This window comes from Bos indicus x Bos taurus, chromosome 21, assembly GCF_003369695.1.
Source record: "Bos indicus x Bos taurus breed Angus x Brahman F1 hybrid chromosome 21, Bos_hybrid_MaternalHap_v2.0, whole genome shotgun sequence".
Classification (NCBI taxonomy): Eukaryota; Metazoa; Chordata; class Mammalia; order Artiodactyla; family Bovidae; genus Bos; species Bos indicus x Bos taurus.
Window position 1 is genome coordinate 41979589 of NC_040096.1, and position 13178 is coordinate 41992766.

The 13178-nt window shown below is 38.3% G+C and overlaps 1 protein-coding gene across 4 annotated transcripts in view; it reads left to right on the forward strand.

The window, feature by feature from the left end:
- The first annotated feature begins 7862 nt into the window (after positions 1 to 7862).
- NUBPL (nucleotide binding protein like) overlaps positions 7863 to 13178 on the forward strand; it is a 408788-nt gene continuing 403472 nt past the window's right edge. For 3 of the 4 annotated variants that reach the window (XM_027520975.1, XM_027520977.1, XM_027520976.1), the window contains exons 1-3: positions 7863 to 8014; positions 8580 to 8727; positions 12443 to 12477. In XM_027520975.1, coding sequence (XP_027376776.1) covers positions 7907 to 8014; positions 8580 to 8727; positions 12443 to 12477 — 291 coding nt within the window. In that variant the 5' untranslated portion in view covers positions 7863 to 7906. The remainder of the gene's footprint in view (positions 8015 to 8579; positions 8728 to 12442; positions 12478 to 13178) is intronic. The other variant, XM_027520978.1, reaches the window with a different exon arrangement.

The window sequence follows — 13178 nt, forward strand, 5'->3', positions numbered from 1 at the left end:
GTCAATCTAATCACACTAGGACCACAGCCTTGTCTAACTCAATGAAACTAAGCCATGCCCGTGGGGCAACCCAAGATGGGTGGGTCATGGTGAAGAGATGTGACAGAATGTGGTCCACTGGAGAAGGGAATGGCAAACCACTTCAGTATTCTTGCCTTGAGAACCCCATGAACAGTATGAAAAGGCAAAATGATAGGATACTGAAAGAGAAACTCCCCAGGTCAGTAGGTGCCCAATATGCTACTGCAGATCAGTGGAGAAATAACTCCAGAAAGAATGAAGGGATGGAGCCAAACAAAAAGAATACCCAGCTGTGGATGTGACTGGTGATAGAAGCAAGGTCCGATGCTGTAAAGAGCAATATTGCATAGGAACCTGGAATGTCAGGTCCATGAATCATGGCAAATTGGAAGTGGTCAAACAAGAGATGGCAAGAGTGAATGTTGACATTCTAGGAATCAGCGAACTGAAATGGTCTGGAATGGGTGAATTTAACTCAGATGACCATTATATCTATTACTGCGGGTAGGAATCCCTCAGAAGAAATGGAATGGCCATCATGGTCAACAAAAGAGTCCGAAATGCAGTACTTGGAGCCAATCTCAAAAACGACAGAATGATCTCTGTTCGTTTCCAAGGCAAACCGTTCAGTATCACAGTAATCCAAGTGTATGCCCCAACCAGTAACGCTGAAGAAGCTGAAGTTAAACGGTTCTATGAAGACCTACAAAACCTTTTAGAACTAACACCCAAAAAAGATGTCCTTTTCATTATAGGGGACTGGAATGCAAAAGTAGGAAGTCAAGAAACACCTGGAGTAACAGGCAAATTCGGCCTTGGAATACGGAATGAAGCAGGGCAAAGACTAATAGAGTTTTGCTGAGAAAATGCACTGGTCATAACAAGCACCCTCTTCCAACAACACAAGAGAAGACTCTATACATGGACATCACCAGATGGTCAACACCAAAATCAGATTGATTATATTCTTTGCAGCCAAAGATGGAGAAGCTCTATACAGTCAGCAAAAACAAGACCAGGAGCTTACTGGGGCTCAGACCATGGACTCCTTATTGCCAAATTCAGACTTAAATTTAAGAAAGTAGGGAAAACCACTAAACCATTCAGGTATGACCTAAATCAAATCCCTTATGATTATACAGTGGAATTGAGAAATGGATTTAAGGGCCTAGATCTGATAGATAGAGTGCCTGATGATCTATGGAATGAGATTCATGACATTGTACAGGAGACAGGGATCAAGACCATCCTCATTGAAAAGAAATGCAAAAAAAGCAAAATGGCTGTCTGGGGAGGCCTTACAAATAGCTGTGAAAGGAAGAGAAGTGAAAAGCAAAGGAGAAAAGGAAAGATATAAACATCTGAATGCAGAGTTCCAAAGAATAGCAGGAAGAGATAAGAAAGCCTTCTTCAGCGATCAATGCAAAGAAATAGAGGAAGACAACAGAATGGGAAAGACTAGGGATCTCTTCAAGAAAATGAGAGATACCAAGGGAACATTTGATGCAAAGATGGGCTTGATAAAGGACAGAAAGGTATGGACCTAACAGAAGCAGAAGATATTAAGAAGAGATGGCAAGAATACACAGAAGAACTGTACCAAAAAGATCTTCACGACCCAGATAATCATGATGGTGTGATCACTGACCTAGAGCCAGACATCCTGGAATGTGAAGTCAAGTGGGCCTTAGAAAGCACACTACAAACAAAGCTAGTGGAGGTGATGGAATTCCAGTTGAGCTATTCCAAATCCTGAAAGATGATGCTGTGAAAGTGCTGAACTCAATATGCCAGCAAATTTGGAAAACTCAGCAGTGCCACAGGACCACTGGAAAAGGTCCTGTGGAAACTGCTGGAAAAGGTCAGTTTTCATTCCAATCCCAAAGAAAGGCAATGCCAAAGAATGCTCAAACTACCACACAATTGCACTCGTCTCACACGCTAGTAATGCTCAAAATTCTCCAAGCCAGACTTCAGCAATATGTGAACTGTGAACTTCCTGATGTTCAAGCTGGTTTTAGAAAAGGCAGAGGAACCAGAGATCAAATTGCCAAAATCCGCTGGATCATGGAAAAAGCAAGAGAGTTCCAGAAAAGCATCTGTTTCTGCTTAATTGACTATGCCAAAGCCTTTGACTGTGTGGATCACAATAAACTGTGGAAAATTCTGAAAGTGATGGGAATACCAGACCACCTGACCTGCCTCTTGAGAAATTTGTATGTAGGTCAGGAAGCAACAGTTAGAACTGGACATGGAAAAACAGACTGGTTCCAAATAGGAAAAGGAGTCCGTCAAGGCTGTATATTGTCACCCTGTTTATTTAACTTATATGCAGAGTACATCATGAGAAACACTGGACTGGAGGAAGCACAAGCTGGAATCAAGATTGCCGGGAGAAATATCAATAACCTCAGATATGCAGATGACACCACCCTTATGGCAGAAAGTGAAGAGGAACTCAAAAGCCTCTTGATGAAAGTGAAAGTGGAAAAAGTTGGTTTAAAGCTCAACATTCAGAAAACGAAGATCATGGCATCTGGTCCCATCACTTCATGGGAAATAGATGGGGAAACAGTGGAAACAGTGTCAGACTTGATTTTTCTGGGCTCCAAAATCACTACAGATGGTGACTGCAGCCATGAAATTAAAAGCCGCTTACTCCTTGGAAGGAAAGTTATGACCAACCTAGATAGCAAATTTAAAAGCAGAGACATTACTTTGCCAACAAAAGTTCATCTAGTCAAGGCTATGGTTTTCCCTGTGGTCATTTATGGATGTGAGAGTTGGACTGTGAAGAAGGCTGAGCGCCGAAGATTTGATGCTTTTGGACTGTGGTGTTGGAGAAGACTCTTAAGAGTCCCTTGGACTGCAAGGAGATCCAACCAGTCCATTCTGAAGGAGATCAGCCCTGGGATTTCTTTGGAAGGAATGATGCTAAAGCTGAAACTCCAATACTTTGGCCACCTCATGTGAAGCGTTGACTCATTGGAAAAGACTCTGATGCTGGGAGGGATTGGGGGCAGGAGGAGAAGGGGACGACAGAGGGTGAGATGGTTGGATGGCATCACTGACTCTATGGACGGGAGTCTGAGTGAACTCTGGGAGTTGGTGATGGACAGGGAGGCCTGGCATGCTGCGATTCATGGGGTCGCAAAGAGTTGGACATGACTGAGCGACTGATCTGATTTGATCTGATAGTTGATTTACAACATTGTGTTTAATTCTGTGCAGCAAGCTGACTCTGTTACACACACACACACACACACACACACACACACACATTCTTTTTCATCATCTTTTCCATCATGGTTTGTCACAGGATATTGAATATAGTCCCCTGTGCTATACAGTAGGACCTTTTTGTTCATCCATCCTGTATACAATGGTTGGCATCTGCTAATCCCAAACTCCCAATCCCTCCCTCGTCCCCTCCCCCTTGGTAACCACACTTCAGTATTTGTGAGTCTGTTTTTCTTTCACAGATATGTTCATTTGGGTCATATTTTAGAGTCCATATGTAAGTGATATAGTGTGATATTAATATTTGTCTTTCTCTTTCTGACTTACTTTGCTTACTATGGTAATCTCTAGGTCCATCCGTGGTGCTGCAAATGTCATTATTTCATTCTTTTTAGTGGTTGAGTAATATTCCTGTGTGCGTGTGTGTGTATGTGTGTGTGTGTGTTTACCACATCTTCTTCCTTTTTTTTTTTTTTTTTTTACCACATCTTCTTTATCCTTTCATCTGTCAGTGGACATTTAGGTTATTTCCGTGTCTTGGCTACTGTGAATAGAGCGGCTGTATGTGTTGGCGTGCATGTGTCTTTCTGAATTATGATTTTGTCTGGGCATATGCCCAGGAGTGGAATTGCTGAATTATATGGCAACTCTGATTTTAGTTTTTTGAGGAACTTCCATACTGTTTTTCATAGTGGCTGTACTAGTTTACATTCCCACCAACAGAGCAGGAGAGGTCCCTTTTCTCCACACCCTCTCCAGCATATGTTATTTGCAGACTTTTAAATGATGGCCATTCTGACTGATGTGAGGTGGTACCTCATTGCTGTTTTGATTTTCATTTCTCTAATAATTAACTATGATGGGCATCTTTTCATGTGCTTATTGGCCATCTGTATATCTTCTTTAGAGAAATGTCTGTTTAGTTGATCTTTAGGCCTGGAGGGCTACAGTCCATGGGGTCACAAGAGTCAGACATGACTGAGAGATTAAACCACCACCAAGGTCTCTTTACGGATCAGTTTTCTCTCAGCCACTCCTGTGGCTCTTTGTGGGGGCAAATACAACGAGGCTGCCTCAGACTGTTTGCCTAAACACAACACTCAGCCATTTTTATTGTGTAGTCCCTGCCACTACACTGAGTTCTATCTGGGAATGCGGCCATTGATTCTGTTCTTCTCATATCCCTCTAACTGATTTGAGGCTCTCTCTTTCCCCTTCCTCACTGGGGCTCAATCTTAGCTGAATGAGGAGAGGTAGTCAAAGTTTATGGGGTTCTTTCTTAGGGAAGGAAATTATCTGCAATAAGTGCAGATAATTTTAGCTTCAAATAAAAGAAATCCTAACCAACGGTGGTTTAAACAATTGATTATCTCATACAACAGGAGGTCTAGAGACACAGGCCAGGACCGGCATAGCAGCGTCACTGTGTAACCAGGAATTCATCTTCTTGCCATACTTACATTTTGTTACCCTTAGCTGTTAGCTTTTGTAACTGTGTTTGTCACCGTTGTGCTTGGCATGTTCACTCAACAACTGGCACACCTCAAGGTATCATAATACAATGCCATATGGTTTGTCCAAATGCGGAAGGGCTATATGAGCTACAAGAAATTATAGGGGGAAGTCCTCTATAAATATTATAAAATTTATCTCACCATAGTTACAAATCCACAGAAACCCACCCAAAGTAGGCCAAGGCAAGAAGAGAATTTGTTGGAAGATGTAAGTGTATCTTATGGACCTAAGGATAGGAAGTATAGCTGAACTTTACTATGGACTAGAAGCAGGAACCAGAAAACTGTTATGAACCAGTACAGCTGTCCTCCCTTCCTTCTCTGGACACATGATCTCTTATTATCTGCTTTGTTTTTCTTTCTTGGCATTGGCTTTTTCTATTTCTCTGTGTACAAACTAGAAAATGGTCACTTTAGTCATACCAGTTCAAATGCAAACTAAGATTGAGTAGCATCTCCTATGTTTTAAGTCCTCTGGGGAAAGAATATGATTGGTCCAGTTTTGATTGTATGTCAGTCTTTAATCCAATTTGTGACCATGGGGATGGGTCAAATGACTTAGCAGTTCTTAGGAGCTGAGCAAGAATACTCTTTTGAGAAGGGGCCATGGGTGAGTATGTGTCTGTATGGCAGTGGTTATTGAAGAAGAAATAATAGACAGATCTACTACTCTCTCGATATCCGTAATCTGAGGAATGTGTTAGTTATTCAGTCATGTCTGACTTTTTGTGACCCCATGGGCTGTAGCCCACCAGGCTCCTCTGTCCATGGAATTCTCCAGGCAAGAATTCTGGAGTGGGTTGCCATTCCCTTCTCCAGAGGATCTTCTTGACCCAGGGATCGAACCTCGGTCTCCTGCATTGCAGACAGATTCTTTACTGTCTGAGCCACCAGGGAAGCCCAATCTGAGGAAAAGATAAATCAAATTAACCATTCATTCATTCTATAGACATTGGTCTCAGTTTTCTTCCTCTTATGTTTCTTTCAAAGAGTGTCAGTAACATTTATGTAGTTTCCCAAATTAATGAATTCTATACCACCAATAAGCATCACAATAGCTAATATTCATTGAATATTGTACTATGTGATAGGCATTCTATGTACATTATTTTAAGTTCAATCTCAAAACAACTACAAATAAGTATTATCTATTTTGTAGATAAGCAAAGTGAAATTTGGAGATGTGAAGTCAAGCTTTCAACATCTCTTTTGGATTACTGCAGTAATCTGCCATCTCCCTGCCTCTGAACTGGCCTCTCCAATTCTTTTTTTGCCTGGCAGTCACAGTGGTATTTCTAAAACGCAACAGATTTGTTATGTTTGATCATGCTACTTTCCTGCTTAAAATCCTTATAAGATTCCCTCAAGATAAAGTCCAAATTCCTTCACAGGATGTATAAAACCTTTTATGATCTGGGCAGCCTTTACCTTACCAACCTCCAGCCTCATCTCTTTCAGTCCTGTACCTCACAGTCTATCCTCAAGCCACACAGATTATTTTCAGTTCGTAACAATTCATTTCTTTCCTCTGCACAACAACCCTGTAGTCATTATCCCGCAGACTCCTACACATTACCCATAGTCAGGATTCAACTTAGATGTTACGCTATTCAGAAGCCTTTTCTGATTGAATTTGGTACTCCTTCTTTATACTTTTGTATCACTCAGTGATTTTCTCTTATGCTTATCAAACCATGCTGTAATCGTGTGTTAACTTACTCTGTCTCTTGCATTGGATCGTAAAGTCCTTGAGTGGAAAGATGCAGTATAGTTTAGTTTTGAAAACCCTAAGATTAGGGTAGTGCTTGGTGTGTATTTGTTGCTCAATAAATATTTGTTAAATGAATAAATCTGAGAGAGGTCTGGAAGAACTTACAAAGTTACCTGGAGAGAAACAGATATTCAGCATTTCTTGTTCAGTAAATGGATTATTCTGACAGCTATTTCTCCTTAACTATATACTTTTGGCTTATAATTTATAAAAATTGAGCAGATACAAATTTAAAAATTGAGAAAATTAACCATAAAAACATATCACAAAATAATAAAATAAGAAAGTGATATAAAACAGTAACCTAGGAGTGTTAAACTTAATGTAAGATAAAGAAGACTGAATGAAGTAACAAAGTTTGAGACTGGGGAAGAAAAAGCAAGGAATTGAATTTTTTTCAGCGCCTTCTAAATTGAATGGATTTTCCCCCCCGGTAATATCTGATTTAATTCTTAGAATAATTCTTTGAGGTTGCTATGCTACAGTTGCATTAAAACTAAAGAAATTAAAGATCAGAGTAAAATAAACTGAATGATTATACAATCAACTTTCTACAGATAGAAAGCAAATGAAACAAAACTCAACCATAGAAAATATGGGGTATATGTGAGGATAAATCACCCTACACCCTAAATGATCCTTTTTTGGGGTCTCTGTATCAGCTTTCCAGCTTTCTTTCCTAAAGTGATTTCCTTCACTCTCATCTGCTTTGAATGTATGGATACATCCTTCCTTTTACCAGGATAAATTCCATCTCCTCTTTCAAGCTTTGTCTCACTCAAGTTGCTTCTTGAGTGAAATTTGTTTCATTAGATCTGGTTTTTGATTTAGCTAAACTTTTCGGAGCCTAGCAAGGCACTGATTTCTCTTTCAGAGAATTATAAGCACACAGCAGGAAAAACCAACACAAAAGAGACTATTACTATCGATCACTCAGGAGAAAAAAAATCCTTAATAGTGGCAGTGTTTAAGTGACTATATTCTGCACTGTGAGAACACCTGGAGTCATTTTTAACTTCCACCACTCCCTACTTCTTAGTCGGGTCAGTTTTCTAAACTTTCTAAATCTCAGTTTTCTTATCTACGAAAAGAGAATCGTATTGAGTCTCCTACTTACTCCAGAACTTCTGTGAGGAGCAAATTAGAGTATATACGTGAAAATATTTCACAGACGTTTGGTAAAAGGCTACAAAATGTTTGTACCTGGCTACAGATGAGACCACGACAAGTTACGTTCCTGGGCTAAACAAACTCAGAGGCTAATCGCTAGGGAATGGAAGCGGAGCGTTGCTACGGGACGTCATCACCCCGCGCCAGACGCGACGGTTTCCGGATTGGGCTTCAGGCAGTATTCCGCGCCATGGGGGTTTGGCGGCGTTTGCTGGTGTTTGGTGGAGTGTCGCTTCGGGGCTGCGGCGGGGTCCGTGTCCCACTTGGGGGAAGCCGACTAGTGATTTGTCGGCGCCAGGTCCGTGTTGCTTCAGGGCAGGTGGAGGCGGGCGGGTCGGAGATGCTGGGGCGCCAGGGCTGCAGGTTCCCTGCAGGTGTTCTGCAATTGCCTCTTGCCAAGAACTCACTTCAGTCCCTCTTGGGCCCCCTCCCCTGCTCAGTGAGACCCCAGTTGTCTGGATGTGCCCACTTTCCAGGCAGGCCCCCAGGAGGACCAGGGCGAGGCATAGAGGGATGTGAAATAGACGGTTAGAACATGGATGTGTGGCTTGCACATGCTTTCTTAGTGTTTATTTAGAAAATAGGTTAAAGAGAAGGAAAACACGTGGGGGATTTAGCTCCGTAAAGAGGGAGATTGTTTACTTGCTATTTTTAACGCCTGGTAAATAAATTCCAACTTAAACAATGTGTCTCTGCAGTTTTTATCAACACCTATTTGTAAATAACACTAAAGACCTAACTAATGGAGATGAGCAGAATTAAAGTAGAAAAGAAAGCCCTGTTAGTCGCAAATACCTCATTGTTTAACCGCGTAATAATGGAGATAGCTTATTTTAAAACTGTTTTTTCTTCTTCTTCTCAAGTTCTCTGGCGCTGAGAGTGAGACCCTAAAACAAAGAAGATCACAAATCATGTCTCGAGGACTTCCAAAGCAGAAACCGATAGAAGGTGTTAAACAAGTTATAGTTGTGGCTTCTGGAAAGGGTGGAGTTGGAAAGTCTACTACAGCAGGTATTATAGGATATTCTCATTTTGAGTAGAACTTTAGGCCAACTGGCAAGTGCACAATATTAAAGTTGTAGTTTTGTTCTTGAAAAAGTGTTTGTGAAGTTTCTAATAGCTGGTTCCTTAGTATGAGGAGTTGGTAGAGACTGAGGGCTTAGATTTTGGAGTTAGGCAGAACTAGATATGTTGCCAGGTCTTTGACTCCTTGACCGAGGAAAAGGTAGTCAGGTTGCCCATCACATCTGCAGTTTGAAAGTGAAGTCGCTCAGTCGTGTCCGACTCTTTGGGACCCCATAGACTGTAGCCTACTAGGCTCCCCCGTCCATGGGATTTTCCAGGCAAAGTACTGGAGTGGATTGCCATTTCCTCCTCCAGGGGATCTTCCCAACCCGCGGCTCGAACCCGGGTCTCCTGCATGGTAGACAGACGCTTTATCGTCTGAGCCACCAGGGAAGTTCTCTGATCTTCAGTTTACTTAACTGTAAAGTGACAATGATGATAATCTTTTTCATAGGGTGGTCATGCAAATTAAACAAGTTAACCACTTAGCCCCCTGTCTCCTACATAGTAAGTACTCAACATTTGATTGTTATTATTTTTAAAACATTTAGTAAGTTTAATATTAAATTTATTTCTGTTTTTTTAATACTAAATTTATTTGTTTTATTTGCGTTCTTTTCTAATCTTTTTCAGTGTGCATTGAGCTAAGTAGTTGCAATGAGATTGTTTACATTATTGTGACCTATTTTCATTTAACCATAACAGTTTTCCAGCATTTATAAAGTCAAAATAGATCTAATATTTGAAAATCTTTTAATTATTTAAAACATTTAATCTTTAGATCTTTATATTAATATACTGGAACAGAGGATTTTTTTTTTGGTGGAGTTTTCAAATTGATTATAGATTTCATTGTGACTGAAATGCTGCTTTCGGAACCCATAAAAGAAGTCCCACTAGAAATGTAAGAGGTACCATCCAGGACTAATGAACAGGTATTCCCAATTTTTTTCAAAAGAAACTTTTTATTTCTAAAAAAACTTTCAGTATAATAATGTAAAAAGGTAGCTCCCCTCCTTCCAGTTCAACAGAGGCAACTTGTATTATTAATTTGAAGTCATAAATCTCTCAAGTTTTGTTGCATCACTTAAAATTTTCAGTCATTTTAATAGGAATGGCTTAATTCAGATCTTTTTCCAATCTATCCTTTTTGCAGTTGATTAAAAAAATAACTATCCTTATTGTATTTCATTTTGTTAGTTTTGACATAGTTCCTTACTATTAAGATCTTGTATATATCATGTATTTTTTTTTTCAGCTTTTGACTCATATTTCTGCATTTTTTCAAATTGAAGTGTAGCTGATGTACAGTATTATGTAAATTCCAGGTATACAGCATAGTTCACAATTTTTAAAGGTTATATTCCATTTATGGTTATTAAAAAATACTGAATCTAATCCCTGTGTTGTATAGTATATCCTTATAGCTTATTGATTTTATAATAGTAGTTTGAACCTCTTAATTCCCTACTCCATCTTGCACCTCCTCCCTAAGATCTGTAAAGTTTTTTTTCCTCAGATATTAATCTAAACTCGGGGCATATATGTACTTTAAAATCACTTAATTCCATTGAAACCAATGACATTTTGAAATAAAAAGGGCCAGGTACAGAGTTCTGTGACTTTCACTAGAGATCCTGTGTCTTGACTCAAAGCCATATTTGTTAATTCCTGGATACAGCAGTTCTGTAGTTGTATAACCAGCTATAGATCCAACTATATAGTGTTATTAGCTTAGTTTTTTCCCCCCATTTTGACCTGAATGTATTGTGGAAGAGTTTTTCAGATATTTTGAAGAAATTAAGATTTAACAAGAATTGTAGTTATGATAGATTCCTACTATTACTATTTGATAGATACCATATTATTATTTAAAATGGTTAGTGATTGTTCTTAATGAATTTATGCTGTATCCTACACACTCTTGCTTTCTTTCCTAGGGACGTACAATCTATCTGTTTGATATTTTGTTTGTAAAATTTGGAAGCTCTTAGTTTTCAGTTCTAGAATCCACCTCTACTTGTGTTTTGAAAATTAAGGTTTCAAAAAAAAAAATACCTGTTTTCAGTGGTGTGAATCCTTTTGCAAGCTCTGTGTTTACTTGGTTTGGTTAAAGATGGAAGGCATTTTCATGATAATAGCCATAAGTTCTTTGGGTTTTGTGCAATATAATTTGTCAAATCTGTAGGCTAGCACTTGTTTAAAGCAAATTTATTTATTGTTTTAGGTTCTAAGATCATCTAATGCTATGGGCTGTGGCAGCATTTAGACAGGAAAATATATGAGAAAATGTTGAGTGTGTGACATACGTGTGCTTTAGTAAGCATCCCTTCCTTGTTTTCATCTTTGTTAGCATCATACCATCTATCTCAAATAATTGATCTATACTTTTTCATAACTGCTCTCTCTGCTTTAGAAATAGATTATTTCTATGTAACTCTGTTGGCATTATATTTCTTTCCCTTATACATATTTATTCCAATTCCAAACTGTCTCAAAATATTTCCCATCTGAATATGTGCTAGAAATATTTTGGATTAGAATGAGGACCTTTGATTAATGCAAACATGCTCTTAGATTCTATTGTGTAAATGGAGAAAGACCCTCACATTGAAATGAATTACTCTGCCTCAAAGTTGGATTATGTTTAACCTACAGTATACCTGAAATTCAGAATTATTTTATAATTTATGATTTAATGATTAAATCAAACATTAAACATTAATAATGATTTAATAATGAATTATCAAGTGCCATTCCCTAGTCTGAGGACTTTACACTTAGAATTTGATTTGATTCTCACAACAGTTATGAAATAGGACCTCATTTTATTGAGGAGGAAACATACTTGGGGGTAAAAATACTCAAGATTGTAAAAGACAGAGTGGTGACCCTGGGGTTTGAACCAGGTCTGCCTTGAGAGTTTATGTTCTTAAATACTTCAAAAGAAACAGTATTGGCATCATCTGTAACATTGTCCGGTAAGGAATTATCATCCACAGTATGAGGGTCTGTTTATCAGTTTGGGAATATATTCTTTTTGGACCTCTTTCTCATCTCAGATGTAGCTATCTCTCTTGCTGGGTTAACAGTGGTTTTGGGGCCTACTGCTTTCCCTGTTTATGTCTGAGATTCACTATTAATAGGCACTTTTGGGAAAATGTTTCATTGTCTTACCTTTTTCCCTTTTTCCCTTCCCTTTCCTCACTGGTCCAAGCTTTCAGTTATGTGGGTATTTGTGAGTTAGAGTGTTTGGAATTCCTGTATTACCTGCATTTATGTTTAAAAAACAGTAGGATCAGCTCCATTTTTATTTATTAAAAAGTAATTTTTCTGCAAAGTATTTTTTGAAAATAATTGAATGATATATACATTAATATGATTAAAACATTTAATGGATTATTTAAACACAGTTGTAACATATGATAAATGGATTATTTAAAGTTTTGAGGCAGGCATCTGTTGCTTATGCTGAAATGTTACTTTCCTTTTTGTCTTTTTTACTTTCTATAGTCTCTCCATGTCCTTGTTTATTTTTTTAATAAAGGATTTATATTAAAATTTTACTTGCTTTGGTTATTACATTGAAAATATTAAAAGGCAAAATAAATTCTGGTAGAAGGAAAGTTACTAAATTTAATTACTTCTTTGTTTCTTACAGTGAACCTTGCACTTGCTCTAGCAGCGAATGATTCGGTAGGTATTTATTAATAGAACTACTAATTTATTAACATTTTTAAGTCAATGATTTAGAGCATACTGATGTTTTTCATTTACTCTTATCAGGGGCTGTATATTGTAGCTCTAGTTATTTGCATGTCTTTAAGGGGCTAAAAAATCTGCCATAAGTACTGGTTACATTTAATAATGGTGATGAAAATGAAAGGGGATTGCTGGTCAAGGAATTCAGGTAGCCTCTAGAAGTTAGAGAAGGCAAGAAATGTTTTTTTGTCCTTAGAGCCTCCCAAAGGTATGTAATCGTGTCAGTACCTGAATTCTAGCTCATTGAAACCCATTTGAATTTCTGTGATAATTTTTTACAGTAAAAGTAGGAAACTGATACAGGAAGTCAGTTTTCTTAAGTCCTTAAATTTCCAAAAGTGTCTTTATTTTACCTTCATATTTGCTAGTTTGACTAGATGTAGAATTCCAGGTTCACGATAATTTGCTCTCTGAACCTTGAAAACAGCTTTCCATTTTCTTCTAGCATGCTAATAAGATGTCTGGTGATAGTTTGATTCATACTGCTTTGTAATAACCTGTGTTTTTCCCCTTGAGGCTTTTATGAGTTTCCTTTATGTCTTTTAAATTTAGAAATATCACAGATATGGTTGTTGGCATTACATTTTTTTTTACCTGTTTGGAAATTGGGCAAGCAGTACAAGGCTTGAGTCTTT